This window comes from Apostichopus japonicus, chromosome 12 (assembly GCF_037975245.1).
Source record: "Apostichopus japonicus isolate 1M-3 chromosome 12, ASM3797524v1, whole genome shotgun sequence".
In the NCBI taxonomy this organism is placed as follows: Eukaryota; Metazoa; Echinodermata; class Holothuroidea; order Aspidochirotida; family Stichopodidae; genus Apostichopus; species Apostichopus japonicus.
In genome coordinates this window covers 7,826,850-7,841,760 of record NC_092572.1, presented here as the reverse complement: position 1 = coordinate 7,841,760, position 14,911 = coordinate 7,826,850, and the positions used below count along the sequence as shown (strand labels likewise).

Here is a 14,911-nt window from a genome sequence, read left to right as displayed (position 1 = left end):
ACAAGAATATATTATATCGAGCAATTCAATTTGTTTCCAAACATGAAGCAAATAAAAAAATAAAAGACATTGTTGATAAAGCAAATCTCAGTGACAGGTGCATATTTTATGTAAACTATTTTAAACAATTTATTGCCTACTTTGTACTGTGCCAGCCGCCACAATTTCTACTACATTTCTGTGCTTCGGAATATGTCTGAGATGTTCAGCCAGAAATCTGATTTGAAGCCAGTCTTCGTTTGCTGAGTTATCTGCAAAAACAGAATATATATCTCTGAGTTCCATTTCAGTTCAGTAAAATAAAAAAAACCTTCATTCACCGCTGGTCTTTACATAAAAATACGGCCCAGCCTGGGAAAATCTGCCCCCCCCCCCCATCCCCTTCCACCTTTCAGTTATTGTGTTCACAAATAATGTGTTGTTTTCAACCTTTAAATTTGTTGTCGTTAACCTGCTAAACCATTAAACCTGATCGTCTTGCTTGAAAAGTGTACAACGTTTAAGATAAGTGTGCAGTAAGTTGGACGTATCATCTAGATTCCATCTCATGACTTATATAGCACCCGCTGCTGTTTCTGATACACTGGAGGAGCCCACAAACAAACGGCTTCTTGTCATAGTCAAGTCTTATGCTGAGTGCAGGCAGAATTTGTAAGCAGGAAGCTATGCAACAAACATTTACATTACACACAACCTATATGCTTCTCGGCCTATTGACTAAGATCATGTGTAGTATCTGTTCCCTCTCGAGGCGAATGGTGATGCACACCTGACGATGATCACGTAGTCACAGTCCCGATGCAAGGGGACTGGGGTTGGAAGCGGATCAGTCGTTCAGTAGTTTGGCTTTCGTGCCCAGGTTCTTTCCTGTGCGACCTTTTCTTAAAAAGTACAAAAGGCCATATATATACTTAATTAAACAGTAGTTAGAGTATAGTGAATTAATCAGGAAGCTATGCAACAAACATTAACATACCACACAAAGTATTTGCTACAATAAGCGATCGATCTTTTCCTTTCGTAGATGCTATACATCTCTTCATGCGTCCCGTGCAAGGTATAGAGCTCGTCAGTATAATGTCCCCTCGATTTAACACAGTGTTGTCTCCATAGAAGTAGAACTCTTTGAAAAGCCAAAAGAAAATGGGAAAGAGTAAAGAAACTTATGGATAGAACGGTAGTCGAAGCAGTGACCTCAGTTTTAAACACAGCTCATCTGAACTGTCAACCAATTGGTTGTTTTCGTACCCTATATTGCCTTTTTATTTGTCTAGGGACGGCAGTCAAAACCCAAAGTATCTTGCGTACTAAGTGTACAGATTAAGAATTTACCAATATTGCATATTAGACATTACAACACATATTTAATAAACATTCTTTATTCCAAAATCTGTCTTAGTAATCAATTTAGTTTTGTTACAATGAATTGTAGTTATCATCGACTTCCCACAACTCTGATCGTACGGAATTGATAAATCAGCAGGTTTTAGAAAGAAAACAGAACTTACCACCAACCATATCGTCTGGAGATTCATATTGTACTTCTTCACTCACAGGTATGTTGATTGTTTTAAATGTTGTTGTTGTCATGCTTGAAATAACATCAAAAGAACAGCGGTTTACTAAATTAACTAAATATTGACTATTACAAATGGGCTTTATGAAAAATTCAGTATGCGGATACTTCAAACGGAGAAAAGAAAATATAAATCTTAGATATGCGATAATATGAAGACAAAATATGTTACTCTTCCTGTGAAGAAAGAAGCATACATTTGGACACAAATCCCAAAATTGTAAAAATTATACGAGCTAAGTATAGCTGAGTATAACTTCATTTGGCACTTCATGTTAACTTGAATATGTGTTTAATGCTCAGATAAGGAGGTTGAAGTGACTTACTTTGTTCTCTCTGTAGTGCCCATCCTCTGCGATCTCAGCCCTAAAAAAAAATACAGCGTGTGAAATATAATGACATATACCAATTCTGTCACAGCGCAGACATTAAAAGGACATCACGTTATGCTCCTGATTTTTTTAAATTTACTAAAGTTTTATCTTTGTGTTTGTTTTTCTTTTATGTTTGTTTTATTTTTAATTTGCAGAAATGAAATATCCTTACATTTTCTCTTCTTTTTTAAATATATACTTGTTTAATCCCAACAGGAATGTTTATTCTTATTCAGAAACTGAGTTTTAATTCATTTTGGAAATGCTTATCAAGATGAGGTGAATTCATGTCAAAGTCGGATTGAATTTTCAGCAATTTTATAGCTATTAACTATTTTCGGACACAAAATTCATAGAAGAGGGTTGCTCTTTAAACTTTGTTTTTATTTTGAAATTAATCTCAGTCAATGGACTACAATGCCAAGCTACTTACATTCTCAAGTCGTGCCTAACAGCTCCTTTGAAAGATTACCAATTGCTAGAAGGGCGACAGGGAATAGACACTCCAGCAATTTGATGATCTTCCAAATATTATACTGGCCACGTGATATACAAATATAGTCTCAATTTTGTAGATTTTGTGGAAAATCACTTTTGAAGCTTCGTTTGCCCTATTAAATATGTACGTTTTCAGTGATGTTTTAAAGTTTGTAGTTTGTTTTCCTAATTCAGTAATTCAGATTACTTAGATATTTTTACGTACTTTGAACTTTATAAAACATAAGTAAACTCGTCAAGGTCGATATAGTGAAGAGGATTGGTACGATAAAATAATAAACGCCCATTTTGCCTTCATCAGTACCTGTATAGATTTAATTAGTAAAGAAAAAGATTTCTAGAACTTTTTTTGGCTTGTGTCAAGGGCACTTCATTATCCACATAGTTCCTTTAAATAATGAACAACCGGTTCACAATTGTTATTTAGTATTCTCTTCGTGATCCAAATATCCACTGATTTAGAGAACGAACAAACAACTAGAGCATAGCTTGTCTGAAAACTGTACCGAGCTTCAATAACATGTTTACTGAGGTATCTCGTTGCGAGTCCAAGCTATAATTATATGGAAGTCACAAATGAACGAAATTATTATCTGATGTGTCGTCTGTCGTATTGGACTTAGGATTTTGGATGTGAATTATAATTTCACTCTCTTGGTTTACAACATATCTGCCATTAACTTTACATGTGAAATTTTGAATATTGACTCTCATTTCGAACTTCAAATTTGATGTCAAATTTTTCATCTCTAGTTTCGTGACGTCAGTAAAAGTGTCAGTTCTGTTATAAATTCCGTTCTGTAACCACGTCACGTTTAACGGTAGGATTGTGTTGAAAATAGCACATTGTATCGCAACATCCGAACCCTCAATAGCCGAAAGTGTCCTGCTAGTATCCGTATTCACAACCACGCTTTCCCCAACAATTTCAATTGTTGGTGTTACTATAATTGATAAGAAGGAAAACATGGAATGTGTTAATAATGAGGGGCACCCTTAGAACTATATTGTTATCTCTAAAGATATGTCCTTGATAGGAAAGGAATCAAGTGCTTTAATTTATGTAAGGAATTGGCTAGAAATGTGATAATTTCTTAACACAAAGCTCAATTGTTGCCCAATTGTATACATTTATAGTCAAAGTTCTACCGCACAAGGAAATTGATTAAATAAACTCTGATAAATATAAATGATTAGCTTATTTGAAAATTTATTGCTGAAAAATAGCTATATTTGTTTAGCAACCACTGAAAGTATGCTTTAAATTTACCTTGGATATGAACCACAAATGAAGATATCAGTTGATTCTTTCTCCAACACGTATACCTTACATCATTGACACCAATTGCGACGTTGAGTAGTCCCAGTGCGTAGTGCATCGACTCACACACGTTTATTGTCAAAGGAAAATTCCTGTTGTCGTAAGTTCTAGCTTCACCTTTAAATAAATACGATTGATTAAATCCCAGTCTCCATATTAACCCTGTATTCTCATAAAACAAGACAGGACACTTTAGACATACATTTTCGTGTAGTTTTGCCATCACTATAGAATCTGTAATCGCCTCAACTTTAATCTTGTTCTTTGGGGAACTTGAAATGCTCAAAAACACTGAAAAGAACAATTATATAAATGAATATAGTTGAAACGGTAATGAATTAGAAATTACAGAACAGTGCAAAATCTTCAGCCTCCAACTCTGCATGCTGTCGCCTTAACCAATTGGGCTTTTAAAACGGGCTTTATTTGCAGTTGTTCGAAGCCAGTAAGAAAGGTTGTCATTCAACTGTAGGGTTTGCTACTTTTATCGAGATATGCTTGTCTGCTACATTACATTTTCTACACAAATTTAAAGAGAATATCAAGAAAAACTGCAATGCTTGGAACAGAGAATCCTGCAGAACTATCACGAACTGATATTCTGTGATTATTGTATACCATATGTAAGCTTAAACAAACAGAAAACCGCATTGACTATCTAACTGCACATTTCACCATATTTCGTTAATCTTTTTACATACTGAAATAAACTGACTTCATCCTGAGTTATGTTTTAACTATAACGGTTAATGTTGTGTGTTACTTTACATGTGTCTGCAAATTCTCTCGGCAAAACAGATAATGCCAAGCAGATGTTAAGTTGCCATTTTGTGAAAGTAGAAAGAGGTAATTTGTTATTCACCGATTCTTATTATTTTCTAAGCTAGTGGCCTTAAATTGTTTACTGATAGCATTTTATTTGTATATAACCTTCAGAAATAAAATTCTTACCTATAAGTATTGTCAGTAAACCATCGCTGTTCAGAATGTTACTCAATACCGCCATATTTCTCTGTCAAGCTTTACACACTTCGCTCAAAAGACTGATTCAAATATGTGACATTCTAGCGTTAAGTGATTATGCGCTACTATGATATTCACACTTTATATTGCCAGGAGCATCGTAACAAATGTACATGTATTTACGAAACTAAAAGTTTATTCAAATAAGTACATACTAATGCAATATCCGATAACAGCATGAAATGGCGGTACACACATTATCACTGTATTGTAGTAACGCTATTTCTGGTTGAGTACAAAACGTATAACATATTTAGCTCTATGCTGTCAAAAAACTGGGGTAGTTTGCATATTTATAATGTATTGCAAAGGTAGGACCTTCCACTTAGATGAATACAAAATACTGAGTATAACACTTAATCTGCAGCCCCTTTTGGCTTACAAACTCAAAGACTCAACTAGAACTTGAGAACAATAGTCAGTCCTGAAAGGGATCACACAGTTTCATGGGATGATGCTATTTTCTTTAATACGTTGTCTTCCAGCTTTAAGTTCTATTGGGGATTAACAATATGCTACGTTGGTATTTTTGGAGAGAAAAGCAAACCATTAGGTAAAGTACGAACCTCGTGCCTCGTGATTCACTTTCGTTAAATCGTCGTTAATTAATTATTCTGCAATAGACGCACGTAGACCGTTGATTAACCTCTTATTTAATCATATGAAAAGAACAATTCAATTAACAAAGCTCCTTCAAATAATGTCGTATATTGACAGCGGCACAAAAGTTGAAGCGACCATAGTTTTATTATGATATATTGTTATCGTATGTAGATACTATTACACTCATCGTTGCGGATCCATACATGGTAAGAAGGACGTTATATCTTTATTACTTCATAGTCTCTGTCCACAATGTGGTCCTGTTTATGCATTTGTTCAAATACATTTCATATCTGTTCTTATATCAGGGAATGTAGGCCAGAAATTAAAAGCCAAAACCAAAGCACGAAGAAAAATCTCTCGAAGGTACGGTATTAATTTTTTCTTCTACAGTATTATTCCAAAGCAAGGAGACTTTACTCAACTGCTTCACAAAATAACGGTTATAACTATTAGATTATATTCATCTAAAGAAAGATGGCGCATCATCAATACCTTTAACACACATGTATAAAACTTGTATGTTTTTTGACATAACAGTCTTATGTTCAGTGCTGATGACATCTTCACCTGTCATCGTCAAATGTAAATGCAAAATATAAAGTCCATATAAAGTCCATACGAAACCATTCCTTTTAGTACACCATAAGGTGTACAAACCATGGAGTTACTAACATCTTTAACACTTTTCTTCAGAAAAAACAATATTCTAGTAGATGGTTTAATAACGCACTGCAAGAAATGTTGCTTCATGGGGTGAACTAATACCGGTTTATGACCTGGTGTCGATACACGTCAACTCTTCTAACAACATAGAGGAACATACCAATCTTCTCCAAAAGACGTTAAGGCTGATGTTAATCTGACGGTTGAAAATTTACTCGATACTAAAATAAACATAGTTCAATATAAATTGATAAAGGTTTGGCTAACGTCTCATCGATAGGATATTTTCGTTCGCTCTACCGTATTCAAAAGTAAGTTTGAATGGTTTATTGAGTATATTCAGAAAACTTGAAAATAATATTAGACTTACAAGCAATACCCCAATTATATTTGGTTCCTGATTCAAGTGTGTAAGACTCCAATATAGACGCCACACTGAAAGTCAACTTGGAAAGCCAAATTTCGGTTAAATATTTACAATAAATTTGAACTAAGATAATACGTTGTCGGTCGTTGCATACGATGATCACTGCCTTGAATATATCTCTATTGATGTTCAAATAATATCAATACTATGTTTTGAAATTTAACTTTACGTCTTCAATATTTCTCATATGTTAATAGTAAAGTTCATTTGTTTTGAGATGTCTTCTTCTATAGTAAGTTGAATAAAATCATTCTAGTTATTCAACTTTAATGGTTCCACCTTCTCTTTACTACTTTATCACTAAGTACTGTTAATATACGAAAATGAACAAAGCTGTCCCTTTTCTTTTGATTATTTTGACTTCCTTGCTAAGTAAGAGCTGACGAATTGCATCTCAAAAGATCTTTTCTCAGTTTCTTTCCATGGGAGTATTAAGCAAACTTTAAGAACGAGTATTTTAATCACACTGATTGTTGTTAAGCTGTTTATACATACAGTATACTATAAGATTTTGGGTTGTCACACCAAACATGTCAGTGATATTCATATTGATCTTTACATTTAAATGTCCAGGTAGCATATGGCCTCATTAATTAATCTGTAGTACATTGTAAACATGTTTCTAGGACGTCATGATTTGTCTCATGGTTTCCTTTGGGCTCTTACATGTCATCGGAAGAACTAACCCAATGGTCTGTGTAGGTTAGTCTAAGTAGTCCAACAACCACTTTCAATGATGAGCCTGATAGGACATTGAAAGTAACACTTCTCAAAATAATACAAATTGTTAAAAAATACATCCTAGACTGATAGTAGAGTAGTGTTAACATTCTACAACATATCAACATTAATTTTATGCACAAAGTCACCTTTAAATGAGTCAAGGGTGTAAATAAATTGATCAGTTACTTTGTTTATCTTCAAATTGTTTCATGACAAGGTTGAAAACATTGCAGTTAAAAAGGTTAACTTTTTTCAGCAACTTTGGTAATGAAAAGAAAAGGAGCCACGTTTTATTTCACTTGTGTACCAACTCTAGAGGAAAAATATGATATTCGATGGTTTGTAAGTATTCACAAGTGTCTGTAAATATTTTCTAGTAACCTCCTCAATTAGAGTGTTATGGGATGTGCAGAAACAATTCGGTTACATTGTGTTCTGAGTTACAATATAATTAAGCCAGTATTACAGTAATTCCTAATAATGATTGTGAAAGTAATAGTACTCGTGGAGACAGGGCAATGAAAGAAATGCCAATTAAGTATTAATTATCGATGACACTTATCCATGAAGTAAAGTTCCTTTTTATCATGTTCTTTGGCGTAAAGTGACACTTGATATTCAAATTTATGTTCTAACATATACACAAAACCAAATTACACATTTGTTTGGTGTACATGATAAAAATAAGTGCATATGACAGAAAAAAAAAGAATAAAATACTCAAATAACAAAGGTGTAGCGAAACAAAGGAAAATAGCACTGAAGAAAACTTAGGCTCTATAACGTATAAACAAATAGTGGTGATGATGGTTATATTGACAAATCCTGAGAGTTTACTCGCTGAGCGAAAACATAGAAGAGATGCTGATATTTTGCTGCGAGGAAGTCATTGCTGTGCTTATTTACAGCATACTCAGTGTAATCGTGTGGATGGATATCACAAGATAAAGCGCAAAGAAGCAGATGCATGAAAAACTTTGTTAGATTAAAAAAACAAAACCTCTGTGAAGTTATCGAAATATATTTTAGCAAACAATTTAGTTGATGGGTAACATATTTACTATTTAGGGAAGTGAGTAATTTAAGAATTTATTTTATTAAATAAAGTAGTTGTGATTTATTTCATTTGTTTATTAAAAAGAAAACAAACAAGCAATTAAGTACTTGTGATCGGTTTAATTTGTTTATTGAATTACAGAGTTAGGGGTTAATAATCTGTATCAGTGTTTCATGGTTGATGTCATGTACATAGCAAAAGAATTTCACAAAATATTATATCAGTTGAGTGGAACAATTGACAAACTATTGATATAAATATCTATATACATCGCATCTATAAATATCAACCAAGGAAATTGTTATCGATGCTGAGGAGTAGGGTCTATTGGGTTGTATAACAGATAACATTTAGATCTTCTCAGGGAGTAATTTTTTGCTCAAATTTGTGAAGCAATTTTGAAGGTTCTGAAAATATTCTCTTTAGAATATCAAGGGTCCTGTGAACAAACACTTTTAAACATCTTTTTATTAGTTATATAGCAATCTGACTATTTTGTATAACACTATTTTGAAGTGTGATACCGGATTAATTATTATCCGTTCTTAAACACAGTAATGATCTGAGCAAGCTTCTCATAAATCAACATCGAGCATGTCAACATCTTTAAAATCTTTAGAACACCATGTACCTCAGATTTAGCATCAATTTTTCACTTTTGACTTTGGACATGAATATTGTCGTCCACTGTCATTACCAGGACTCAGTATGTAGTAAGAATCCTTTCTTAGCCAAAATTAGCTTGGCTTGCCTAGTCCAGACCAAGTGATGACGTGCAATGCACAATTTGACATGAATTTGATATTAATGGCTACATGTATATAAAAGATACGGTCTCGGCCAATAATTGACATAACGTTGATGATTCGAAGAACCAAAAGAAGGCGAGAAAGTACTGTACCGCAATTTCAACCTATTTTCACTTACACATTGTATGCAGTACTTTTTTCTTACGTTGTACTGGATGGTCCTGGTAATGTTCATTATACAAGGCAGTCGGCATGCCCAAGAAAATGGTTGCTTTCTACGAAATGGCTGGACATGCAGTCGAAGAAAACAGCTCAACGTGAACATCAGATCACCTGAGCTATTATGGAGAATATGAAAGACTTTATGTATCAACTCAGTAGTATTAATTTTTAAGGTAAAATATGTATCAACTCAGTAGCGTAAAGTCAGTAGTATGAAGTTGAAGGTACAATGTATGAACTCGGTAGTAGGTAGTTAAAAGTATGTTTATTATCAAGTAAGAAGTATGAAAATAAAGGTAATGTATGTATCGATTCAGTAGTATGAGGGTTAAGGTAAGAATTGTATCAACTCAAAAGTATAAGTTAAACGTAAGATATTTATCAACTCAGTAGTATGTAGTTAACGGTAAGATATGTATCAACTCAGTAGTATAAGTTGAAGGTAAAAAAATGTATCAACTTAGAAGTAGGAAGTTTAAGGTAAGATATGTATCTTCCAAGGAGTATGAAGTTAAGAGTAATGTGTATATCAACTCAGTAGTATGAAATTGATGGTAAAATATGTGTCAGCTCAGAAGTATTAAGGTTAAATGAAATATATCTGTGAACTCAGTAGTATGAACTTTAGGTAGATACGTTTCAAATCAGTAGCATATATAAGATATATAACATCTAAGTAGTAAATTGCTCAATGTAGAAGAAGATACATAAATAATTAGTTATGTACTTTTGGTGTAATATTTTTGCTTCAAATTAAATTATTTTTCCAACGTTTAAGAAGCTAACCCAATTTTTGTTGTTGAAGCTGCCATCACTTGGATCTATAAGTAGAATTTTAGAGCACTTTTTATATGTGTACTTTGTTTGTCTTAGCATAATGCATTACTATCATAGCATTACAATTATCCTTCCCAATAAGAAACCCTATATTCTGGGCTAGCTGCTTTGCAAGTTTCTTAATTCCAGTGTCAGTTTGTATGTGACATGACTTGTTAAAGACCTCCATCGGCCCTTTGTAAAAAAAACAACTGTTACTGCTTGGTGTGATAATTGGTTATTAGTCGTGAAAGTGTTAATATATATAATATATAAGTATTATGAAGTATATTATATAGTTTACAGTATACAGTATAGTATCTATTAAATGTCTATTATACACAGTAATGCATTTATTAGTGTATATTACATAATAAAGTATATAGTGTACAGTAGGTTGTATATAATTGTATATGGTATTTACTTTGCATATAATGTAGTGTGTATAGCATATATTTTATAGTGTATATTATATATGACATAATGTAGATACAATATATGTATATAGTTCATAGTTTATATATCATATTGTATAAGGTATATATATATTATATTTTATAGAGTGTTTTATACATATAGTAATGTATTTTTTATAAAGTGTATACTACATAGTATTGTATATAGTGTATAGTACATATAATATTACAGTATTTAATATAGTATATATAGTGTATTTTGTATAGTATAGATTATATAGTACATGTACACATATGAAGTATAGAATATTTATTATATTTTTAAGGTATGTGTTATTAAGCATATTTTTCAACATATATATAACATATATTGTATTATATAGTATAGTAATATTATATGGTATTATTAGGGTATGTAGTACTTCCTTTAACGTTTTTCATAGGCTACGAAACGGCACCAGCTAAATCATCAACTAATGTAGCCTACGTAACGAGGTAGACAATAAATGGAAAGATGGCGTAGTTTTTATTCGAACAAATATAATTCTCGTTCAATCACCTTTCTTCACCAATCTGTACAATTCTTATTGTTAGGGTAAACTCAATTGCTGTAATTACTATAACACTTAACTTAAGCTAAGATACAGTTATATATTTAAAGGTACCTTACTAATTACAAGGGTAGGGGTTGGTCTGTAGATGAATTCTGGTAGCGCCTTGCGAAGACTTGAGATCCTCGAGTATTGACGAATGTTACTTCGATTCAAACTGATGCTGACTAACCACAATCAGCGTGTTCGACTAGTCGTTGAATATTGATACGAATAGAAATAGTTGATTTTAACACTGGACAGCAGTAGCAATCAGGCATATTTGCTATTGTGACCATCAGCTAATATACCATATAGGGCTTCTGAACGCAGTATCATGAAGTTAGAACTCTATATAGTAATCGTTGTACTGATACACATGTCTGTGTATGTTATTGGTAATTCACCGGTGTTTCATGTCATAGCATAGCATCTGCTCTGTCCTGTCAGCTAATACATGATATGTCTGTGTCTATTAGTGATGCTTCACTGTGTTTGTATTTCGTGGTATATCTGCTCCGTACTGTATGTTAATACAAGACATGGTATTTCTGATACTTCACAGTTTTGACCATGATTGTAGTATAGTACCTGCTCTGTCCTGACTGCTAATACAAGACATAATATGCTTATTGATGCTTCACTGTTTGCCATACCATAGCTAATATTTGCTCTGTCCTGTCTACTCATAAAATACCTGATATGTCTGTGTATAATATTGATACCTTACTGTTTTTCCATGTCATAGTATAGTATCTTTTCTGTCCTGTTTGTTAATACCAGACATTTGAAAAGATATAGGTACAGTATAAGATACCGTGCTCTATGTACGAAAATATATTACCGGGCATTTTGAATTCTTGTCTGATGTTGTTCAGTTCTATATCATCTATGGTATAGTATATTCATGACTGTTCATACCTCTCACTATGTAATGTCGTATTCATTCTACATTAACAGTTATATATTGTAATGTTATTTGTACTAGAGTCATTTTGAAACCTAGCTATTGTTCTACGACTAAGTTCCACAACTCTCATTAAAGCATAGTTCTCATCCAATTAATGATTATAATTGTTCGTTGTACTCATATTACTGTTGTACATGCACTACACGTCCTTGTAGTACTTAGTTGTAAACATGATCTTAAATTTAAATTTAAATAGTATAACTCCATGTTTTCTAGTTTAGACTGGTTGTTTCGAATCATGTTTCACAAAAACGTAGATAGGTTTTTATCAGTGGCGTAGCAAAGAGCAATGGTGCCCCATTACAGCAATAAAAGTATGGTACAAAGACAACTCACACAAAGCCAACCATTGGTCTGGGCTTGGATGATCAAGTTTTGATTTCTGATACCTCTAGCCGCAAGGATGTGGCTCCTTCATAGTCAAAGAGAACATGGGACCCGTTTGAGATGCAGCAAATGAGCGGTTATTTCTTTCCTGTGTTTGAAATTACCGCATCCAAGCCCAACACCAACCCGCACCGACACCCCTGCAACCCGGGCCCCAGGTATTGACACCAACCTAGCTACGCTAATGTTCGTATCATTTGGATGGAAGACCATGGTTATTGGAAAAAGCGCTAATTTCGAGAGTAAATGAAGTTTGCTTTAGGAGATTAACTATATTATTATGTTTGTAGTTAACATTCCATTATATATATGTATGTATTTTCTGCCATTACATGTTTATGCTATTGAAAAGACAAGAAAAAATATGTGTTTCTTTGTAGCATTTAAATTTCTAGCTCTATTTGGTAGATTATGTGTATGTGTGTGTGTGGGGGGGGGGGGGACATGGAAGGTGTATAGTGGAGACCGACAGTTACGAATTTGGAAGCTTCACAGATCCACTGTACTGGCTCTGTTGAAAGTCTTGGATATTTTTGATGGAAGTTATAAGGGAACTGTTGTGGAATCCTTAAATGGGCCTCTATTCTGAATATTTGTTATGTAGACGTTTTTTTAATGCGTGACTACATGATTTTGCTTTATGAACAAGTGCACACGAAAATATTAAATTCGTAGAAATTAAAGGTGATATTTGTTTATATTGTACGAAATGGTGCTAAAATATAGTAATACTAAATTTGCATATAAAGATAGAATCATTAAGATTCATAAAAAATCCCTTTCATTGACAAAGAGGGTCACACTTTTAATGTATGAAGTGGGGACTTTTTCAAAGGACAGGATAGTGGAGGGGCCACAAACCCCAGGCTCTACTGCCACTGTTAACGTATTATATTCACACAACGTTGAACGTTTGGTTACCACTGTGCTGCATTTTTCACCAAATCTAAACCAAGTATTGATGAAATTAAGGTAATTTTTCGATTTCTCTCTCTGGAAACTTTTGAGTCATCTTTTCTTAAACAAATGAGAAAGCGAACCAGGACATTTTCAATTGACTAAACTGTTAACGAATAAAAACTGTTTAAATCATGTTAAAAAACCATATTGTCTTGACGGTTTTGTTAAACGATACTGCAAGGATATGCTCAAAATGAATCGACAACCTCTTATGAGATATCATAATTTTCATAATTTTCTGAATCTCATAATTTCCCAATTACGATACCTGCCATGCCAGTGACACCCAGCCATACAACTTTCCGTCTCTTCTGCTGAGATATGTTTGATAGGAAATTTGTTTTGACCACGGAACGAATTTTACCTACCCCCTCAATAAAACATTTGCATTTCCGAAATTGTAACTTCTAAACATGGGATTAGAAACCTATTTATATTAACAGTAGAGAAAATAAGAAGATTCGGCTATATTTGAGGTGATAGTGGAAACAGCGAGTGGAATATTATGGCTTTTAAAATTAACAATAGGATCTTCAACATACTATATATAAGATATATATGTGCGTTTTTTTAGAAACGTTTAAAAAAAAACACGTATTATTTGTCATTGTTGAAGTTACATATTCTCTTAAAAGACCCAAAACCAAAATACAGCCTGCAGTGTCTTTAAAGTTACATATTTCATTTCAGCGAGACATGTTTCACTTACCCGACACGATAAGTCAAGTCATGTTTATTCAAACTTCAACTTGATCCGATTTTACCAATAACAGAAGTGCGCCCGCAACCGAAATTCCTCTATTGTGTAAAAATGTCACAAGACGCCATCGTCGCCATTTTGAATAATTTATAATGTATGCGATGTGCTGAAATACAAGTGAATTCACAGGAGCCATTTCTGCAGGGTAAGTTAATTTTTAAAGGATAAAACTCTGTATAAACCTCTGCATTATATATGTTGTCATGTTTTATTTAGCAGGCGCCTGTCTTTCTATATCACAAAGCTAAAAGCAAATTGGGAACGCGAGCATATTCATAATATTATCAAGCACGCACAATCATATAGGCCTATTCACTGTAATGCAATAGAGACTACTAAAGCTGGTCAGACAGCGCTATTCATAGACAAGTGCCGATAGGACGAACGGGTTGGGAAAGGGAGGGAGTGGGATCGAAACTGATAATTTGGACGTGTATGGCAAGCCAAATGCCCAATACTCTATCGATTGATCGAGAAAATGTCGCCTATAAACCTGGATTTTCGACTGGTAAACCTGAATTATAGAATAAAATTGGAATATCAAAAGACAATTAGAGATTTTCAATTGTAAATCCAGGTTAATCAAACTAATTTAGATAAACATGCATTATCGGCGACAATCCTGGATTATCGACCGTTATTAAGCCTGGGTTATCCAGCATCATAGCTTTTGGGTTTATATGTCTAACCTATAGGCTACAAAAATATAAGTTAATTTGTGTAATGGTTATGGTGTGATTTCGACTAAGAGCCGGAACATACGAGAAAACAAT

At 33.5% G+C, this 14,911-nt stretch overlaps 2 protein-coding genes and 1 long non-coding RNA gene across 4 annotated transcripts in view; 1 reads left to right on the top strand and 2 right to left on the bottom strand.

Annotated features, from left to right (window-relative positions):
• Positions 1-14,911, bottom strand: part of LOC139976900 (uncharacterized) — a 39,340-nt gene that overhangs the window by 220 nt on the left and 24,209 nt on the right. Inside the window, exon 7 of the mRNA XM_071985788.1 lies at positions 141-251. Coding sequence (XP_071841889.1) covers positions 141-251 — 111 coding nt within the window. The remainder of the gene's footprint in view (positions 1-140; positions 252-14,911) is intronic.
• The window catches only part of LOC139977267 (uncharacterized), a 46,404-nt gene that overhangs the window by 18,969 nt on the left and 12,524 nt on the right, over positions 1-14,911 (top strand). The window lies entirely within an intron of this gene.
• LOC139977653 (uncharacterized) lies at positions 3,049-4,861 on the bottom strand. 2 transcript variants are annotated; one of them, XR_011796626.1, is made up of 3 exons: positions 4,721-4,861; positions 3,719-3,886; positions 3,049-3,392 (listed from the first exon to the last, which is right to left on the bottom strand). It is a non-coding gene; the product is annotated as an uncharacterized lncRNA (long non-coding RNA). The 2 variants fall into 2 exon arrangements; XR_011796625.1 differs by having other exon boundaries at positions 3,719-4,060; positions 4,721-4,855.